Consider the following 15,832-nt stretch of genomic DNA (forward strand, 5'->3'; position numbering starts at 1 on the left):
AAAAAAGGCCAGAAATAAATTCAGTTCCAAAGAGTTAGGCACTCAGTCCAGAGCCAGTTAAAGGGAGATTATGCTCTCAAATAGTGGTTCTCAAAGTGTGATCCCTGGACCAGCAGGGCCAGCATCATTTGGAAACTTGTTAGAAATGCAAATTCTCAGGCCCCTCCAGGAGCTAACTGAAACTAAACTGGGGTTGGGGGGGTTGCTCACGGTCTGTTTTGTTAGAACATAGGCCCTCTTGGTGACTCTGATGTCCACCCGCATTTGAGAACCACTGTTCTAACCACTGCTCTAGAACTGAACGTCTGGAGTTCATTCCACTTCCTCTGGGAAACAAACACCTTTAGTCAGCGAGGGAAAGGAAAGGGAGCTGCTGGTTGTGAAGTTTGGGACACATCCTGGTGACATCAGCCCTGACTTACTGTACCTAGGGTGACAAGCACTGTAAACTCCGAACTAGCTTTGAGAACACACAGACCTCCTGCAGTTGGGGCAGAGAGGAAACTGTTCTTTACTCAGAAAACCTTGGCTGATAGGTGGGGAAAACGTCTATTTTATAGCCAGTACTAGCTTGTGAATAGAGTGTCCTAACTTCTAACTTCATGCAATAAATAACATTTGGTACACGATACAGTGTCCCCAACTGTCAAAAGCTCAGTTTCTATAAGAACTGGAATTCCAGTTTCTCAGAGACAGGACATACATGAGAATACACATAACATTCTAAAACCATTGGTCTCTCTGTTATTTTAATAATAATAATAATAATAGCAGCAGGTATTTACTGAGTGCTTTCAATGTGTCCAGCACTGTACATATGCACTATTTCTTTTTACCCTCATGCAATTCCAAGACGTAAAGAACTATTACTGTCTTCGTTTTTATCCATGATGCTTCGGCAGGTCAAATTCCCTGAGATTATACAGCAAGGAGGCAGCAGGGCCAGGAAGCAAACCAGGTCCACTGTTCTTAAACAACCTAGAGTATTACCTCCTTTTTCCCTTTAACACACATTCTCATCTTAAGGCTATCTAACTTTCTTCATACTCTGTATGTTATTGAGTTTTTATTATTATACTGCATTTTTATTATTTTTTTAAGCTATTACGCCATGTGCAGTTCCAAAAAAGCCCTCAACCACACTCAGTTTACCCCAAGTCCCTCAGCATGTGCTCAAGAACCAGGATAACCCACACTGAAGAATTCATGGCAATACAGATATCCAAAACCTGCATCAAAGGCAAGAACTGATTTTATTCCCACCATGCATGGGCAGCCTGCCCAGGGAAGCCCCAACTGCCTCCATCAAAGTGAGCCCTCTCTGCTCAGTGTTCCCACAGCACATCATGTTTGTCTCTTTTACTCTTCTTCACACACCAAAACGTCCATACAACACTCCCACTAAGGGGTGAGCTCTTGAGAGTGGGAACATGCCTGGGTCAACAGTGTGCTTCCAAAGCACTAAAAACATAATAAACACCTAAGAGATGGTTTTTAAGATCGGTAGCCAGACATACAAATTCTTAAAAGAGGGCAAAAATGAACTAATTTCAACATAAAATGTAAAACTATGGGGGTCCTGGGTGGCACAGTCGGTTGAGCGTCCAACTCTTGGTTTCGGGTCAGGTCGTGATCTCAGGGTCACGAGATAGCATCCCACATTGGACTCCTCACTCGGCACAAGGTCTCCTTAAGTTTCCCTCACCTTCTGCCCCTCCCTGCCTCTCTCTCTCTAAAATACATAAATAAATAAATAAATCTTTTTAAAAAAATGTAAAACTATGAAACTTTAAAAAGAAAACATAGGAGAAAATCTTTGGGATGTAGGCCTAGGTAAAGCACTCTTAGATGTGACACCAAAAACACAATCCATAAAAGGGGAAAATAATCAATAAACTGGACTTCATCAAAATTAAAAACTTTTGCCCTGCAAAAGATCCAGTAAAAAAGATAAAAAGGCAAACTACATACTGGAAAAATATATATGCAAGCCATATATCTGACAAAGGACTCATATTTAGAATATATGAAGAACTCTCAAAGCTTAAGAGTAATAAAAAACCCAATCCAGGGGGCGCCTGGGTGGCTCAGTTGGTTAAGCAACTGCCTTCAGCTCAGGTTGTGATCCTGGAATCCCGGGATCGAGTCCCACATCAGGCTCCCCGCTCAGTGGGGAGTCTGCTTCTCCCTCTGACCCTCTCCCCTCTCATGCTCTCTCTCACTCTCTCTCTCTCAAATAAATAAATAAATAAATCTTAAAAAAAAAAAAAAAAACCAATCCAGTTAGAACATGAGCAGGCCATGAGCAGACATTTCACCAAAGAGGATATATGGATGGCAAACATGAAAAGATGCTCAACATCATCATCAACAACACCATTAAGGAATGCAAATTAAAATCAGGCTGAGACTAGAACACTTATTGGGGCAGCTAAAATAATAAACAAGTGCAGGGGAGGATGCAGAGAAAAACCAGATCTCTCATACGTGGCTGGTGGGAATGCAAAATTGTACAGCCACTCTAGAAAGCAGTTTGGCAATTTCTTAAAAAAACAAAACGTACCCCTACCATTCAAAACCCAGCAATCACACTCCTGCGCATTCATCCTGGAGAAATGAAAACATGTCTGTACAAAACCCCGTGCACAAATGTTCACAGCAACTTAAATTATAAGAGCCAAAAACTGGAAACAATCCAAGTGTTCTTCAGTAGGGGAATGGTTAAACAAGCTGTGGTATATCCATACCATGGACTACTACTCAGCAATAAAAAAGAACAGACTGTTGATAATGTGACAGCCTGGGTGGATCTCAAGGGTATCATGCTGAGTGAAAAAGTGAATCTGAAAAGGTTACATACCACATGATTTTATTTTTGTAACATTCTCAAAATGACAGAGGGATAAGAGATTAGTGGTTACTAGGGTTTACAGCTGGGTGCGGGAAAGGGAGAGAGTGGATGTGACTGTGAGGGGTGGCATAAGGGACATCCTTGACCTGATGGAATAGTTCTATATCTTGGCTGTGCTGGTGGTTACCAGAATCCACAAGTGTGAAAAAAATGCAAAGTATATATACACACAAACACAGATGTGTGCATGCAGAACCAGTGAAATCTGACTATGCTCTATGGACTGCACCCATGTCAGTTTCCTGGTTCTATTGTACTTTGGTTACGTAAGATGTTACCAATGGGGGGAAATGGGTGAAGAGTACACAGGACCTCTCTACTATTTTTGCAACTTTCCATAAAGCTATAATCATTTCAAAATAAAAAGTTTTTTAAAAAGTGAACTACAGGCCTTTTACTTAAAAGCAAAACAAAATGAACAAAAAAGAGGTATATATAGCTGCACTACTGGTCAGTGAGGTCCCAAACACAGATTTAAAGTCACACAGTAGGTCTATGTGACTTCATTTTTTTTAAAAGTTAAATCCAATTCTCCCAGTCTTAATAGGGATACATTTCCTAACATCTTAGAGCTACTTCCCCATCCCCCTCATAAAATGGAAAAAAAAAAAAGGCCTGATGTGTAAACCCCTTTGGGAATCCAGGAGTCCTATCCTCAGTGCCTGGAATGAATAGATCCTGTTTCACAAGAACAGAGGCCAAGGGCCTCACAATTTAGAGAACGGGGAATGTGCCAACGCACAAGCCCAGGCGTGGCTTCCTTTGGCAAAAGTAGTGTATTGACCTACCCACAATGGCCAAGATTTAAATTTTGCCTTTCTCCCAAAACAAAACAAAGTCAAACCAACAAAATAAAAATTCAAAAAAATCGATAAGCAAACAAACAAAAACTTCAACAACCTCTGATTATTTCCAACAAACCTTATAATCAAATATGTCCTCTTAGTTGACCTCCAAGTTACCCCTTGGCTTTTCAAGTATTCCATTGCCTAGTGAATTCTGGGACACAAGAGCCTACCAAAATTAATGAAAAAATAGGAGGAGAAAAATTATTCAAAACGCTAGAGGATTTCCTGACCTGAGCTGCTTCCACATGCATTTGAAATGCAGATAGCCACATGGGGGTTGGGGGGGGGCGGTGCGGGATGCTACTTTGGGAGAATTTTGCATATCAGAACTACTAACAGGTCTTACAAAGTTACTTCCTTTTATTTCACTGGCCTGGAAAATCAGATTTTTACAGTTTTCACTAGCAATTCCCTTGTTTCAGAAGTCATTAATTATTTTTTTTTTAAAAAGCCTTACGTTATACAGTACTTAATCATTTTCAAAGCAGTTTCACAAATTACTATGAAGAAAAACAGCCCTGGTACCTAGGGGCTGCACTTTTCCCTGCAACTCTCACCAGCCAGGCTGCCTTCTTATTTCAATTAGTTCAGCCATTTCTCCCCCAAGCCCTGGGTCCGCTCTTCTCCATAGAGGTAGACTTCAAAAAAAAAAAAAAGCACAGCTCTACCCACAGAAGCCTCCAGACTCACTGGCCAAGGGCAGACACTCTCAAGTCTAATCAGCAGAGTGCCTTCCCATAAAATTACTCACTCACATTTCTGCATTCATGTGCTTTTCTTAAGGACAGCACTTTTAAATCCCATTTAAACTGAAAGTCCTCCATTAGCTTCCATGAAAAGATGTATTTTTAAATGCTTTGATCTCCACATGCCCTTTGGTACATTAGTATTCTTCACCCTCCACCATCAGCACAGAACCTAAAAAAAACAAGACTTCTGTGCATTTCAAAAAGAAGAGGGAGGGTGAATTAAAAGTGTGGCACCTTCTCTCCCTCCTAACCATTTGCAGAGTTTACCAGGGTTTCCTTATTTATCTTGAGAAATGTATCTCACAAAAGTCAAACTAAACCTATCCAAAAACTAAATATTCCCCCAGACCCCATGAGGAGACTAGAGGCATCTCTAAAACTTTTACTCTGTATCTTCCTCCTTTTCATTCGGTCAAATAAGTGGTTTCCAACCCTTTACTCCTCTGCAAAACAGTTCAAAGTGTATTCAAATATTGTTCCCACACAATTCCCATAAAGAATGGTCATGGTAGATGCACTATGAACAGGCTCAGAACACCATCCTGGGAAATAAATTTCAAATTGGTCTAGATTCTTCAAGAACTTGCAATCTAGAGAGTCCCCTTAACGCTTACCCTGGGTCTGCCACCTACAGGGTCCAGCAGTGGTGGGCAGCCAGGAGCAGTGGGTAGTCAGCAATGTGGGCAGCCAGGGGAAATCTTAAGTCAGTTTGGCAGGGACCCACAGGCCCTGCAGAGAGCCATAATTGTTCAACATTTCAAGGCTTGACTTTTCACTTCCCGAAAAGGAAGGAAGTTTTTTGGGATAGCAGCTATTAATATCTCTCTATTCTGGTTTTACTCGCTTATGGCAAGTAACGTCATTGTCTGGGGTAGTCCAGAGCATCTTTGGGGATGATAATTGGCCCTCTTGACCCCCTACCTACGCTACCAACCAACGACTTTGTAAGGAGTACAAAAACTCGCCTCTCATAACATGCCTTGAAAGAAGGAAATGGGCAACCATGTCCGCACTTTCTCAGGACAGAGCAAAGGAGTTGAGGGACCAAGGGCACAAAATGTTCGGTCCCAACCGCAAAAGCCACAGGATCAGGGCGCCCCTCTACTGAAGCCCCAGTCCAGGTGGTCCATGCAGTAGCTGGGCACTTTCCAAAGCACTGCCATTTGAAGACAGTAAACCAACACCCAAGCCAAAATAGCAAAACCTTCAAACAAAAATGGAAAGGGAAAGTCTCCCCAGCCACCAATCAAGACCCTACGGAGTAGGGCGTGGCGCGGCGCGGGAGCTGCGGGTAGGGAGCCGGGATTCACAGCCTGGGCTCCTAAGGGGGAAACTTGGAAACGTCGCCGCGAGCTCAGGGCAGGAGGCAGAGGCCCTCGAGGTGGGTGCGCGCGCGGCGTCGTGGGTTCGCCGCCTCTTCCTCCAGCCCTGCAGCCTCCGGGGCACGTTCGGCCCCTGCCCCGGCGCAGGGCCCCCGGCTCCGCAGGGCTGTCAGGGGCCGACGTGCCAATCTCCCTCCTGCCACAAATGTCACATTCCAAGAAAAACCAGTTCCACTTGGAAAGTTTAATTTTCCCCCCTTGAAACCAGATTCTTTTAAAGGCAGCACTAACAGCAAGGGAGAGCTAAGTCTAACTCCCCAGTTTCTGTCTAAGAAACTTGTCTGGGCAGAACAAAGGAGCAGCAGCTAACGCGATCCGAGCCCCCGGGTCTGGAGCGCGACCCCCTGGCCGGCCCCGCCCGCCACAGCCGAGACTCCCCCGCGCGGCAGGAAGGGTCCGGCCGGGGCGCCGCATCCCGTCGGGCGGGCCCGTGTGCGCGCCTTTGTCTCGCGCGGAGGGCAGTGGCCACCGGCCACTCGCTTCCGCCCCCTCCCTCGGCCCCCGGGAGACCCGCGCGCGGGCGCGTCTCGGAGAGTGCAGCCATATGGCAGCGCCCCTCCGGAAAGGCCAGCCCCGCGTCGGGGGCGCGCCCGCACCCCGGGGCCCTAGCCCCGCCGGCCCACACGACGTCCCAGGCTCGGATGGGGCGCGGGGCGGCGCGGCGGTCCAACCCGCCGGCACCGGGGGGCCTGCAGGGTGGCGCGGGAACAGAGTTCTGCTTTTTTTTTTTTTTTTATCCATTCACCAATCTGGGTAAGGGAAGGCAAGATTGCGGTGGCTGACACTCCCGGCCACCCGCGCCGAATCGGCTGCCCAAGTCGCTGGGGAGCCCGGCCGATCTCAGCCCCGGGTCCCCCGAGGAGGAGCTCCGTGCCGGGAGCAGCAAGGGGTGGAGGAGCAGCGGTCGGCTGGGTCCCTCGCGTGGGAGACTCGGAGGCGCCCTCCCCGCACCCTGAGCGGGGACTGGTTACCTTTCACCGCAGACTCGCAAGTTCCCCGGCGCAACTTTGCCCGCCACATGAGGCGACCATGGCTAGCTCAGTGGCGCGGCTGGGGAAGGCGGCCGCCGGGCAGCGTGCAGGGCATGGCGTGGGGCAGCGCGGGGAAGCGGCGCCCGACAGTCAGCCCCATTCACACAGGAAGGAGAGAAACGCCAGGGCTTCACCTCCAGCCCCGAAGCCGTCCGCCGCTGCTGGGTCCTAGAGCGTCCCGCGCGCCCCGCCGCCGCCCGCACTCCCCGCCCCGGGCTCCCCGCTCCCCGCGCTCGGGCCGGGGAGGGTCGTCGGGCTCGTCACTGTAACCCTACACTCCACCCCCGCCCCAGCGCCGGGCCGCTGGGCCCTAGAGCCCGCCTGCAGCCGCCCGCCACCCCTCCCGGGCCGGGACGTCGCCCGCTGAAATTGCCCCGAGCTCCGGCTGACGTGTCTCCCTGAGAGTTTAGGAGGGCGACAGCCTCCGCCGTTTGCTTCCCTGCCGCGGCTTAATTAACGTCAGACTCAACAGTTCTCCCTCCTTTGAGTTTCTCTTCCTTCCCACCGGGCCAACTCGGGCAGAAATCGGTTTCCCGGTCTGCCCTCAAAGTCCAGATTAGGTTATGTTTCGGATCTTTTCTTCTTAAGTGGAATTTCCAGGTGAAAAGCGGCTACACTGCTCTTTGCATTCCTCAGGCCCTGGTACGTCTATCACACACTGGGATTGGGCGCTGAGCTGCTACGTTTGACTCCGTTGACAAGCAGAAGGGCCCAAACAGGTCTTATAGCCTTAGGTAGTAAATGTGTTGGCAGAACCGTACATCCTGTGGTCACAACCCCACAGGCTGTTATCTGCCCTGGTGGAAGCACAGAAAGTGACTCTGGAAAAATGTTGCCTATTCTGCCCCACCTCTTAAATCGGGCTGTATTAAGAAACACTATTCACCCATCCCATTATACGCAATTATACTGGGCAGACCTCTGGAGCCTTGATCTGGGACCTGGAACCATGCAACCATAACATTTCTCCCTAGCTTTCAGAGGCCTGCTCTGCTGCTGCCAGGTGGACAGACCAGGGAATAGAATAGTTGCTGTGGAAGACGTTACCAGGAGTCAGTGCATACCACACCTCTTATCTGGTGCTCCTCTCCTCTCTTTGCCTTCTCACGAGATCAGGATTTCTTCTGGGATTCCTGCCTGGACTGGGGCAATTCCCCAAGTAGTCCGCCAGCGGTTGTACCCTTCTTGTCAATTCTGGTGGATTGTGTATCCTGATTCCAGTCTATTCTTCTGATTCCTCTGATGGCTCAGTAACCTCGGCTCTCAAGATAAAACCCAAAGGCAGTAATTTACCAATCATTTACCAAATACCTAACTCCATTTAAAGTCAGCTACCCTAGGACTTGATAATACATAAAAGAAACAAAAGAAACAGCAGCTAACCAGCCTTTCTAGGATTTAAGTAGAAAAGATATGCAACCAGAAAACAGGAAAGCGCTGGTGGTGCCTGAAAAATGTGGAGTAAAGGACTGACTCTGTGCAGAAGAAAGGGGAGCCTTGAAGGGTGGTGGGGCTCAGATGCAGGTAGCATTTGTAGGAAATTAGTCTAGAGTGGGGAAAAGATAATGGATAGAAAAAGGAGGGAAAGAAGGAAGGAAACCAACATTTATTAATTGCCCCCATTAGATAACACACTATATCCTAGGAGGCAGCAAAATTTAATAGTTACAAGCAAGCATCCACTGGAACAAAACAGGTATGGGTTGAGTGACAGCTCACCCACTCACTCACTGTGTGACCTTGGGCAAGTCACCTAACTTTTCTAAACTGCTGTTTCATTTGCAAGGTGATGGAAATAGCCATGGCAAGGTGGTTGTAAGGATGGAATGAAGTAACAAATAAAATACTTAGCATAATGCATGTAAGTGCTGAATGTATACTTGCTATTATTATTTCAATCAACCCTTCAATAGCCTTGTGAGGTAGGGAGCTGATCTGGGAAACAGTCTCAGGAAGCAATGACATGTGAAGTCCAGGCAAAGGAGATGGGAAAGAAAGAGCGAGAGACCATACAAATACCAAATCTTTGAAGATACCAAATACAGTGAAGATACCAACTCTTTGAGGCAAGATTTTACTTTTCCCAGTGACTTAGCTAGGAGGACGAACAAGGTAATCAAGTCAAGCCAGTTTGGAACCTGGGTCATAGGCAGAATGGACCATTCCTGTAAGTATGTGTCATGGGACCAATGCTGGGAGAAGCTGAGTGAAGAGGGGGAACTGGTTTGAGGAAGTTGCTGAAAGACTTTACTGTCCTCTGGGCAAGAGGAAAGAAGGAACAAGAACCTGGGTGAGAAGTGGAGAACAGACATGTAGAGAAAAATAGAAATGAAGCTATGAAGGTCGGTTTACTTGGAGAAGGCCCAGGACAAAAAAATTAGGGAAAGGAGGAGGAAGAAGAGTGAAGGTTGGAGAAGTAGAAGAGTGGGGAGGTTTAAAGGCATGGAGGCCAGAGGAAGTTTTGAGAAGGTCCCTCCAGCAAGGGCTCCGGATTCCTAGACTTCCCATGATGTGGTACTGCTTGTGGGCTCCACAGTCAGCTGACCCCAGCAGGTGGACCTAGCCTGAGCTCTTCAAATTGTACCAAGTAATAATACAAGGGTCACGTACATGGCAGGCCAATTTTTCCCCTCCATGCACCTGAATTTCTTCAACTATTAATAATCACCACATCAAATATAGAAAATGAATAATCTTGCACATCAAATATATCTGAAAAAATATATATATATATATGAGAATTTATTGTTCAGGAACACAGGCTTGAGAAAAAGACATCAGATTTGACTAGCAACAGGTCATCAATAATGTTTTACAGTATATTTGGTTCCAGATTCCAACATGTGGTTGGGGCCAAATAGAAACAAGGTATGTCGACAACATAAACTGAAATCTGCTTTACTAGCAGGAAGGTAGCTCACCAGTCAGCATCTGTGTTTTCTTTGGATCTAGATACTCTAAATGTCAGCATTCTTTCCAAAGTGACCCAGTTGTCTTTTACTCACTCCCAGGAAGGTTAAGAAGGTGATGGAACAATTTCAGCACTCTTAGGGACAACTCAAAGAACAGTCTTTAACTCCAAACAAGGCACGTACTAGGATGTTCCAGACCAGATGACAGAGGCATCCAGGTGGAGGAGAATGAATGTGGTCTTTAGAGCTAGTCCTGAGTTCTAATCCTGGGTCCACTTATTTCCTGCTATGAAGAGTAACATAACATGAACCTCAGCCTCCTCCTCTGTAAAATGGGAATAATTACACTCACCTCATTGGCTTATCAAGTGCTGGACACACAATAGAAATCCAGTAAAAGAAACCCTGTTTCTCCTCTAGTGATTTGAAATACCAAGGAATTGAAATTCCCTAATAAAATGCAAACCTCCTTTCCCCTCACTCTTCTTCTCTGCACCCTCCAAACACATCCCTTAAAGTCCTTATCAACTACTACTTTGACTAGGATGGGCCTGGACTTACTAGGAGGGAAACAACTGATGGCAAGAAGAGAGTGGTCATGATTCTAAATCAAAAGATTCAGAATCTCTAAGGGTGACGTCCTAGAATCCATTCTGACTCCTGGCACATTGCAGTTTGAGGGGCACAAACTAAGGTCTCTGACTGGCTCCTTGGGGTCACGGAGCTCTTGTGATTCTCTTTCAGAAGCATTCACTACATCAGAGCTTAGTATGATCAAGGTAAAGGATGATGGGTGACATATTAGAAGTTAAAAATAAAGCATTATGGGAGCAGACTGGAGTGACTGATGCTGTACGGCAGGCAAACGGCACGTTCCAAGAAATCCGAGTGCTGAGAGGAGGAGGATACTACTAGCAAAGACATGGACACAGGAAGAGAAAGCACACACTGTCGTGCTTCTCAGCACTTTTCCTTTGAGCCCCTTTTCATAAATATACAACGGTCACGCCCACTGTAGATATGATCATTGCCATATTATTGCCAGGCAAGACAGTTTCTCCCAAGCTTTTCTTTCAGTTCTTGGTTTTACAATGATGATAGTTGTGATTTTTTCCTGCTTGTTTCCAAATACAAAATCATGTTCTCAAATAAGCTTTCTCACATGGCACATGCTTCCTCTGACACATGCCCTGCCCCCATCTTGCAAGCTGTTGACAGGAGCAAAATTCAGGGAATACTGGGAGAGCCTTGAGTAGATGGGGGGCCAGGGAATATAGTGTGCAGAGAGGGAGGAGCAAGGGGTGAGCCTTTGCCAGGCCAGACTGACTAAGAATGGAACAGTAAAAAACAAGAGAAAGCTGTCAAGAGCAAGTGGAAATACACAAGGTGAGGCACCTCTGAACTTCTGGAAATACCAGGTGCTGCTTTTAGGAGGAACTCAATGTTATATAACAGAATAGGACATTTGAAAACCCTGCTCCATTTGAAGCTTACCAAGGACTTTGTTGATTATGAAAAAATTTCCCAACAAATATTTATTAAGTACCTACTAAAGGCTACTTTAGTAGATACTTAATACGCTACCATCCTACATAGGCATTAGACTCATCTAGTAAGTTATAGATCTGAGGCCTGTTTGTCTGGATGTTTTAGCTTCACCACCCATAGCGACACACCGGTCTCTTCTTGCCCGTGGCTTTCTCCTGTGAGTGTATTACCTAGGATGCACTCAACACCTAACTTGATCTATAGAAAACACAATCAGCAGAGGGTAGACACGATCATGTCCAGGGAAAATGCACACATACAAAAATGCTAAGGAAGGAGAATACAGACAATGTCCCCGAACAAACCTGGGGTCAGATCCTGACTCAGTAGCTAGGAATTCTTTACAAAGAGGCTGGCAAGTAGCAGGTATTTAATAAGTAATAATCATTTCAATTATTAATTGCTACTGTTACTATAGAAATCTTGGGAGTATTGAAAGCTCATACTTTTTGATTGATTGGTTTTCTCAAGGTTTCTCAGTAGCAGCACTACTAACATTTTGGACCAAATGAGTCTCCATTATGAAGGACTGTCCTGGGCATTGGAGGGAGGTTTTAGCAGCACCCCGTAGATGCCAGGAGCAACTCCATCCCAAGTGGTGGCAACTAATAATGTCTCCAGATGTTGCCAAATGTCTCCTATGGGGTAAAATTGCCCCCCCGCTGAGAACCACTGGGTTAGCTAAGTAATTAATGGTGCCCGTTTACAGGCTCCCAAGCTTCTGACCATATTGATCATTCCGTTGAGTTGCTGGGTGAATCCAATTGCAAACTAGCAGGAGGCAGCCTCAGTTTTGCTCATCCTACAGTATATCATGATATGGTTATTTCTTCCTTTTCCTTTTTTCATGAACAAAAAACTAATTATGTTTTTCTCTATTTCCAAGGATGATGTAGACAAATTTGGGTTTTTTTCCCCCTAAAGCTGGAATCATACTGAGTTTCTAAAACAATAGCAACATAAAATCACTATTAAAAACAAGGATTGTCACAGTAACTGGCGATAACTCAGGTCAAAATGTTCGTACTTAAGAGCCCTTGTCGCCGCCATTCTGAAAAGGACGCTCGGGTATTTTATTCTGAAAACGTGTCCTTTCTTTTCTTAGCTACAAACAACAGTGAGAAGGAAGACCCCTCCACAACCTGTATAGCAGTTCTGGTTCCTTCTGGAATATGCACTAAAGATGACATGTCTTGTAATTTAGATGCCAAAGACAGAGAAGTGGGGAAACTCTCACCATTCTTAATGGCTCTAGCCACTCCGGGTGGTTCAATTCAGGAGAAAAGAAATTCTTTTACAGCATAGAGTCGGGGCGGGAGGGGGAAGAGTTCAAATTCACATCTTAACTGATAAGTTATCCATCCAGAAATCAGAAAGTATTTATTGTGTGTCAGCGACAAAGCCAGGATCACGCTAAGCAGAACAAGAGCCTTCAGAAAAGTTCGAGGTAGAGGGGGGAATAATTAGAAATAACTAGAAAAAATTAAGACCAAAAAACAGAAGGACTAACTGAAAGGATTAACTGAAAGCACAATAGAGTTTGAAAGCAAGCAGAACCATAGGAGAGCTACAATGACGCATGCATTCATTCGTTCCTTCAAAACGTATTATTGGTTACATTGACTAATAAGCCACACACTCCGCCAGGTGCGTGAGTACTGTCGTATGGGCTCTAACTAACATGTATATAAATAAGCCTATAATTCGTTGGTCTATGTGTGATGAAGAACAGGAGCAGGGCGCAGTAACAGAGACTAAGGAGGGAGAAAGGGGCTGGAAAGGGAAGGTGTCTCCAAGATGGTGCTGGAGAGGGCCAGAGTGTTCCAGCTGGGCAAACAGCATGTGCAAAGATTCTGAAGCAGAGAAGAGCCCAATGAGAGGGGAGAACTTAAAGGAGACAAAGGGAGGAGAGGGCTTGCAGGGATGGGCCCTGGAAGAGTTCCACAGGAATGTTACCAGTCTCCTCTCCCAGTGTCTGTGAATGGTCCCTTTTCAGTCTACCTTTGTGATAAAGGGTACATAGAAGATGAGTTTCAAATTAAGTGGGAGAGAGATAAGGAACGTCAGAAAATGAACAACTTGGGATAAACAATAACAAGAGGACCAAATGGAAACAACCTGAAAGTGAACTCTACAGTCTATGTATTTGGTCACAGTCTCTACACGAAAGATGCAGTCTCTCCAGAGGCTTCAACTGAGTCCTCCTGAAAACGGGGAAAGACCCCAGATCCTCAGTGCCAGTAGGGCAGTGGTTCTGAAACTTTACCTGCATCATAGTCACCTGAAGAGCTTGTTAGAAGAGACAGCAGTTGGGGGAGGAGGGGGGTTACCCTCCCACCCCAGATTTTCTGATTCAGGAGGTCAGGGTGGTACCCCAGAATTGCATTTCTATCAAGTTTCCAGACGATGCTGATGCTGCTGGTCCATGGACCACACTTTGAGAACCACTGGTATAAGACATTTGGGGACCTACGTTTCCATGTACTCCGAATCTCAGTCTAAATGAAGGAATAGGTCTCTTGCTTGTTGTAGAAGAATGATCAGAACGCAGTGTTCCGTCTTGAACCAGCATGCACAGAGTGGTATCTCTTCTGTGCCAGGTGATTTCGTACATGATCCCATTTTATCCGTACCCAACGCCCTGCACAGTAGGTGCTATTATCCATGTTTTACACATGTGGAAAAGGGGCGAGGTGAGATTAGGTGAATTTCCAGAGATCACATGGTGTGTCAGTGAGAGTCAGGATTCCAGCCTATGTTCAGAGCAGAGCTGTGTTGTTTCCCAAGCACTCAATTCTTCCTCCCAGGTCTCCTGGACAGGAGAGATGCCTCCCCATCCTCCAGGCAGCACCGCACCACTAGAAAGCACCATGAGGCCTGACCCTAGTGCCGTTAGTGATGAATCTAGACGGTCTCCATAGACTCCTGGGGGCTGCTAGGAACCTCAACTTGCTACTAAGTTCTTCCGTTTCCTTATGGGAGGGAGCAAGATCTATGAAGCCCCCCCAAAAAAGCACCATGCTAGATATGTGACATACCAAAGGTAGCTTCCCATATGTGGACTCAATATTGAGTTAAGTGTTCTAGAGCACAGGCTGAGGAGTCAGATGGGCCTGGGACCAGCTTCCCCTCTGCCACTTATTGATTACATGACTGGTTAAAGGACCTGACTTTATTAAAGTTCAGTTTTTCTTCTTTCAGTAAGTGGTAATTACAGTAGCATCCACCTCAAAGTGTTGTGAGAAATGCATGAGTCAGTTGCATGTAAAGTATAAAGCTCTCAGCTCTGTGCTTAGCAAGCAGCACACACTCCGTAATTATTAGCTGTTATTACTAACCTGTTATCCATTTTCTTTCAAAATATGGTCATTGTAAGAGGAGATTTAATTGTTGTTGTGCTAGATACACAGTTTCTTTTTGTTTACATTTCTTGAGTCTGGGAATATTTCATTGGTAGATCCAGGATACATGAATGATGGGCATCGTGATTTGAGCCCCTCCCCTCCCCAATTAGGAAAAATATCTCCAGATACCCGTATAGACAAAACAGGAAAAAAACGGGTTAGGTATTTTAGGTAAATTTAAAATATTAAGTAACCATTCCCAATGAGTATTGATTGATGGAGTGATAGTAATTTGGATGGGAGGTTGAGATCAAGGGGTCTGATGATCCCACTATGCCAAGTATTGGTCAAGCTGTATGTGAGGCCATGTGCTCAGTTCTCTGAGTTCTTCCTCACCTAGACAGCACTCTGCAGATGTTGAGCATGATGGAATGGAGAAAGCAGAGCGTATTAGCTCTGGTCCATTGTGTGGAGAAGATTAAGATACAATTTGATAGCTATCTTCAAATATTTTGGCAGCTTTCAGAAAGAAAGGAAGAACAGACTGATTCTCCATTTGCCATATAACACTCTAGAGCATTGTTTTTTAAATGGCAGTTGGCAACCCATTAGTAGAAATCAACTGAACAGGCTAAGCAGCATTTTAAATAAGTAAAAGAAAACATAATGGAAAATACCAGATGCAGCCAATCTAATAAGGGTAATTACTATCCCATACAACTTCTGTCTTAGTTATATTTATATTAAAATTTGTATGTGTGAGTGTCGATGTAAAGTGTATCCTGATACTGGATCGCAGTAAGAAAAAATGTTGAAAGCTCTAGAAGACACAAACACGGACGACTGGGAGCAAGAAACAGGAAGTCAGGTTTTCGTTCCCTCCCTATAAAGAAACTGTTATAATAATGATCACCACTTAGCAAAACCAGGTTTACTCAGGTAGGGGGACCCCCACACATATGTCACCCCTCTGGTGATGATCTAGCTACAGGCTGAGTGCTGATGCATTACAGAAGGAGGGCACTGGTTATCCACTCCTAGGAGGATGTGAAGATGTTCTGACTCCCCAAAAGAGAAAAGACTGGACCTGCGCTTCTGTTACAAGAG

The 15,832-nt window shown here is 45.6% G+C and overlaps 1 protein-coding gene across 4 annotated transcripts in view; it reads right to left on the reverse strand.

Moving 5' to 3' along the window:
- AMOTL1 (angiomotin like 1) overlaps nt 1-15,832 on the reverse strand; it is a 148,142-nt gene that overhangs the window by 89,133 nt on the left and 43,177 nt on the right. The window contains exon 1 of one of the 4 annotated variants that reach the window (XM_035009360.1): nt 6,862-7,132. The exons of the other annotated variants lie outside the window; for them this stretch is intronic. Coding sequence (XP_034865251.1) covers nt 6,862-6,910 — 49 coding nt within the window. The 5' untranslated portion in view covers nt 6,911-7,132. Of the gene's footprint in view, nt 1-6,861; nt 7,133-15,832 lie in introns of those variants that run through there. 4 annotated transcript variants of the gene reach the window in all.

This window comes from Mirounga leonina, unplaced genomic scaffold, assembly GCF_011800145.1.
Source record: "Mirounga leonina isolate KUSES-001 unplaced genomic scaffold, KU_Mleo_1.0 Mir_153, whole genome shotgun sequence".
Lineage (NCBI taxonomy): Eukaryota > Metazoa > Chordata > Mammalia > Carnivora > Phocidae > Mirounga > Mirounga leonina.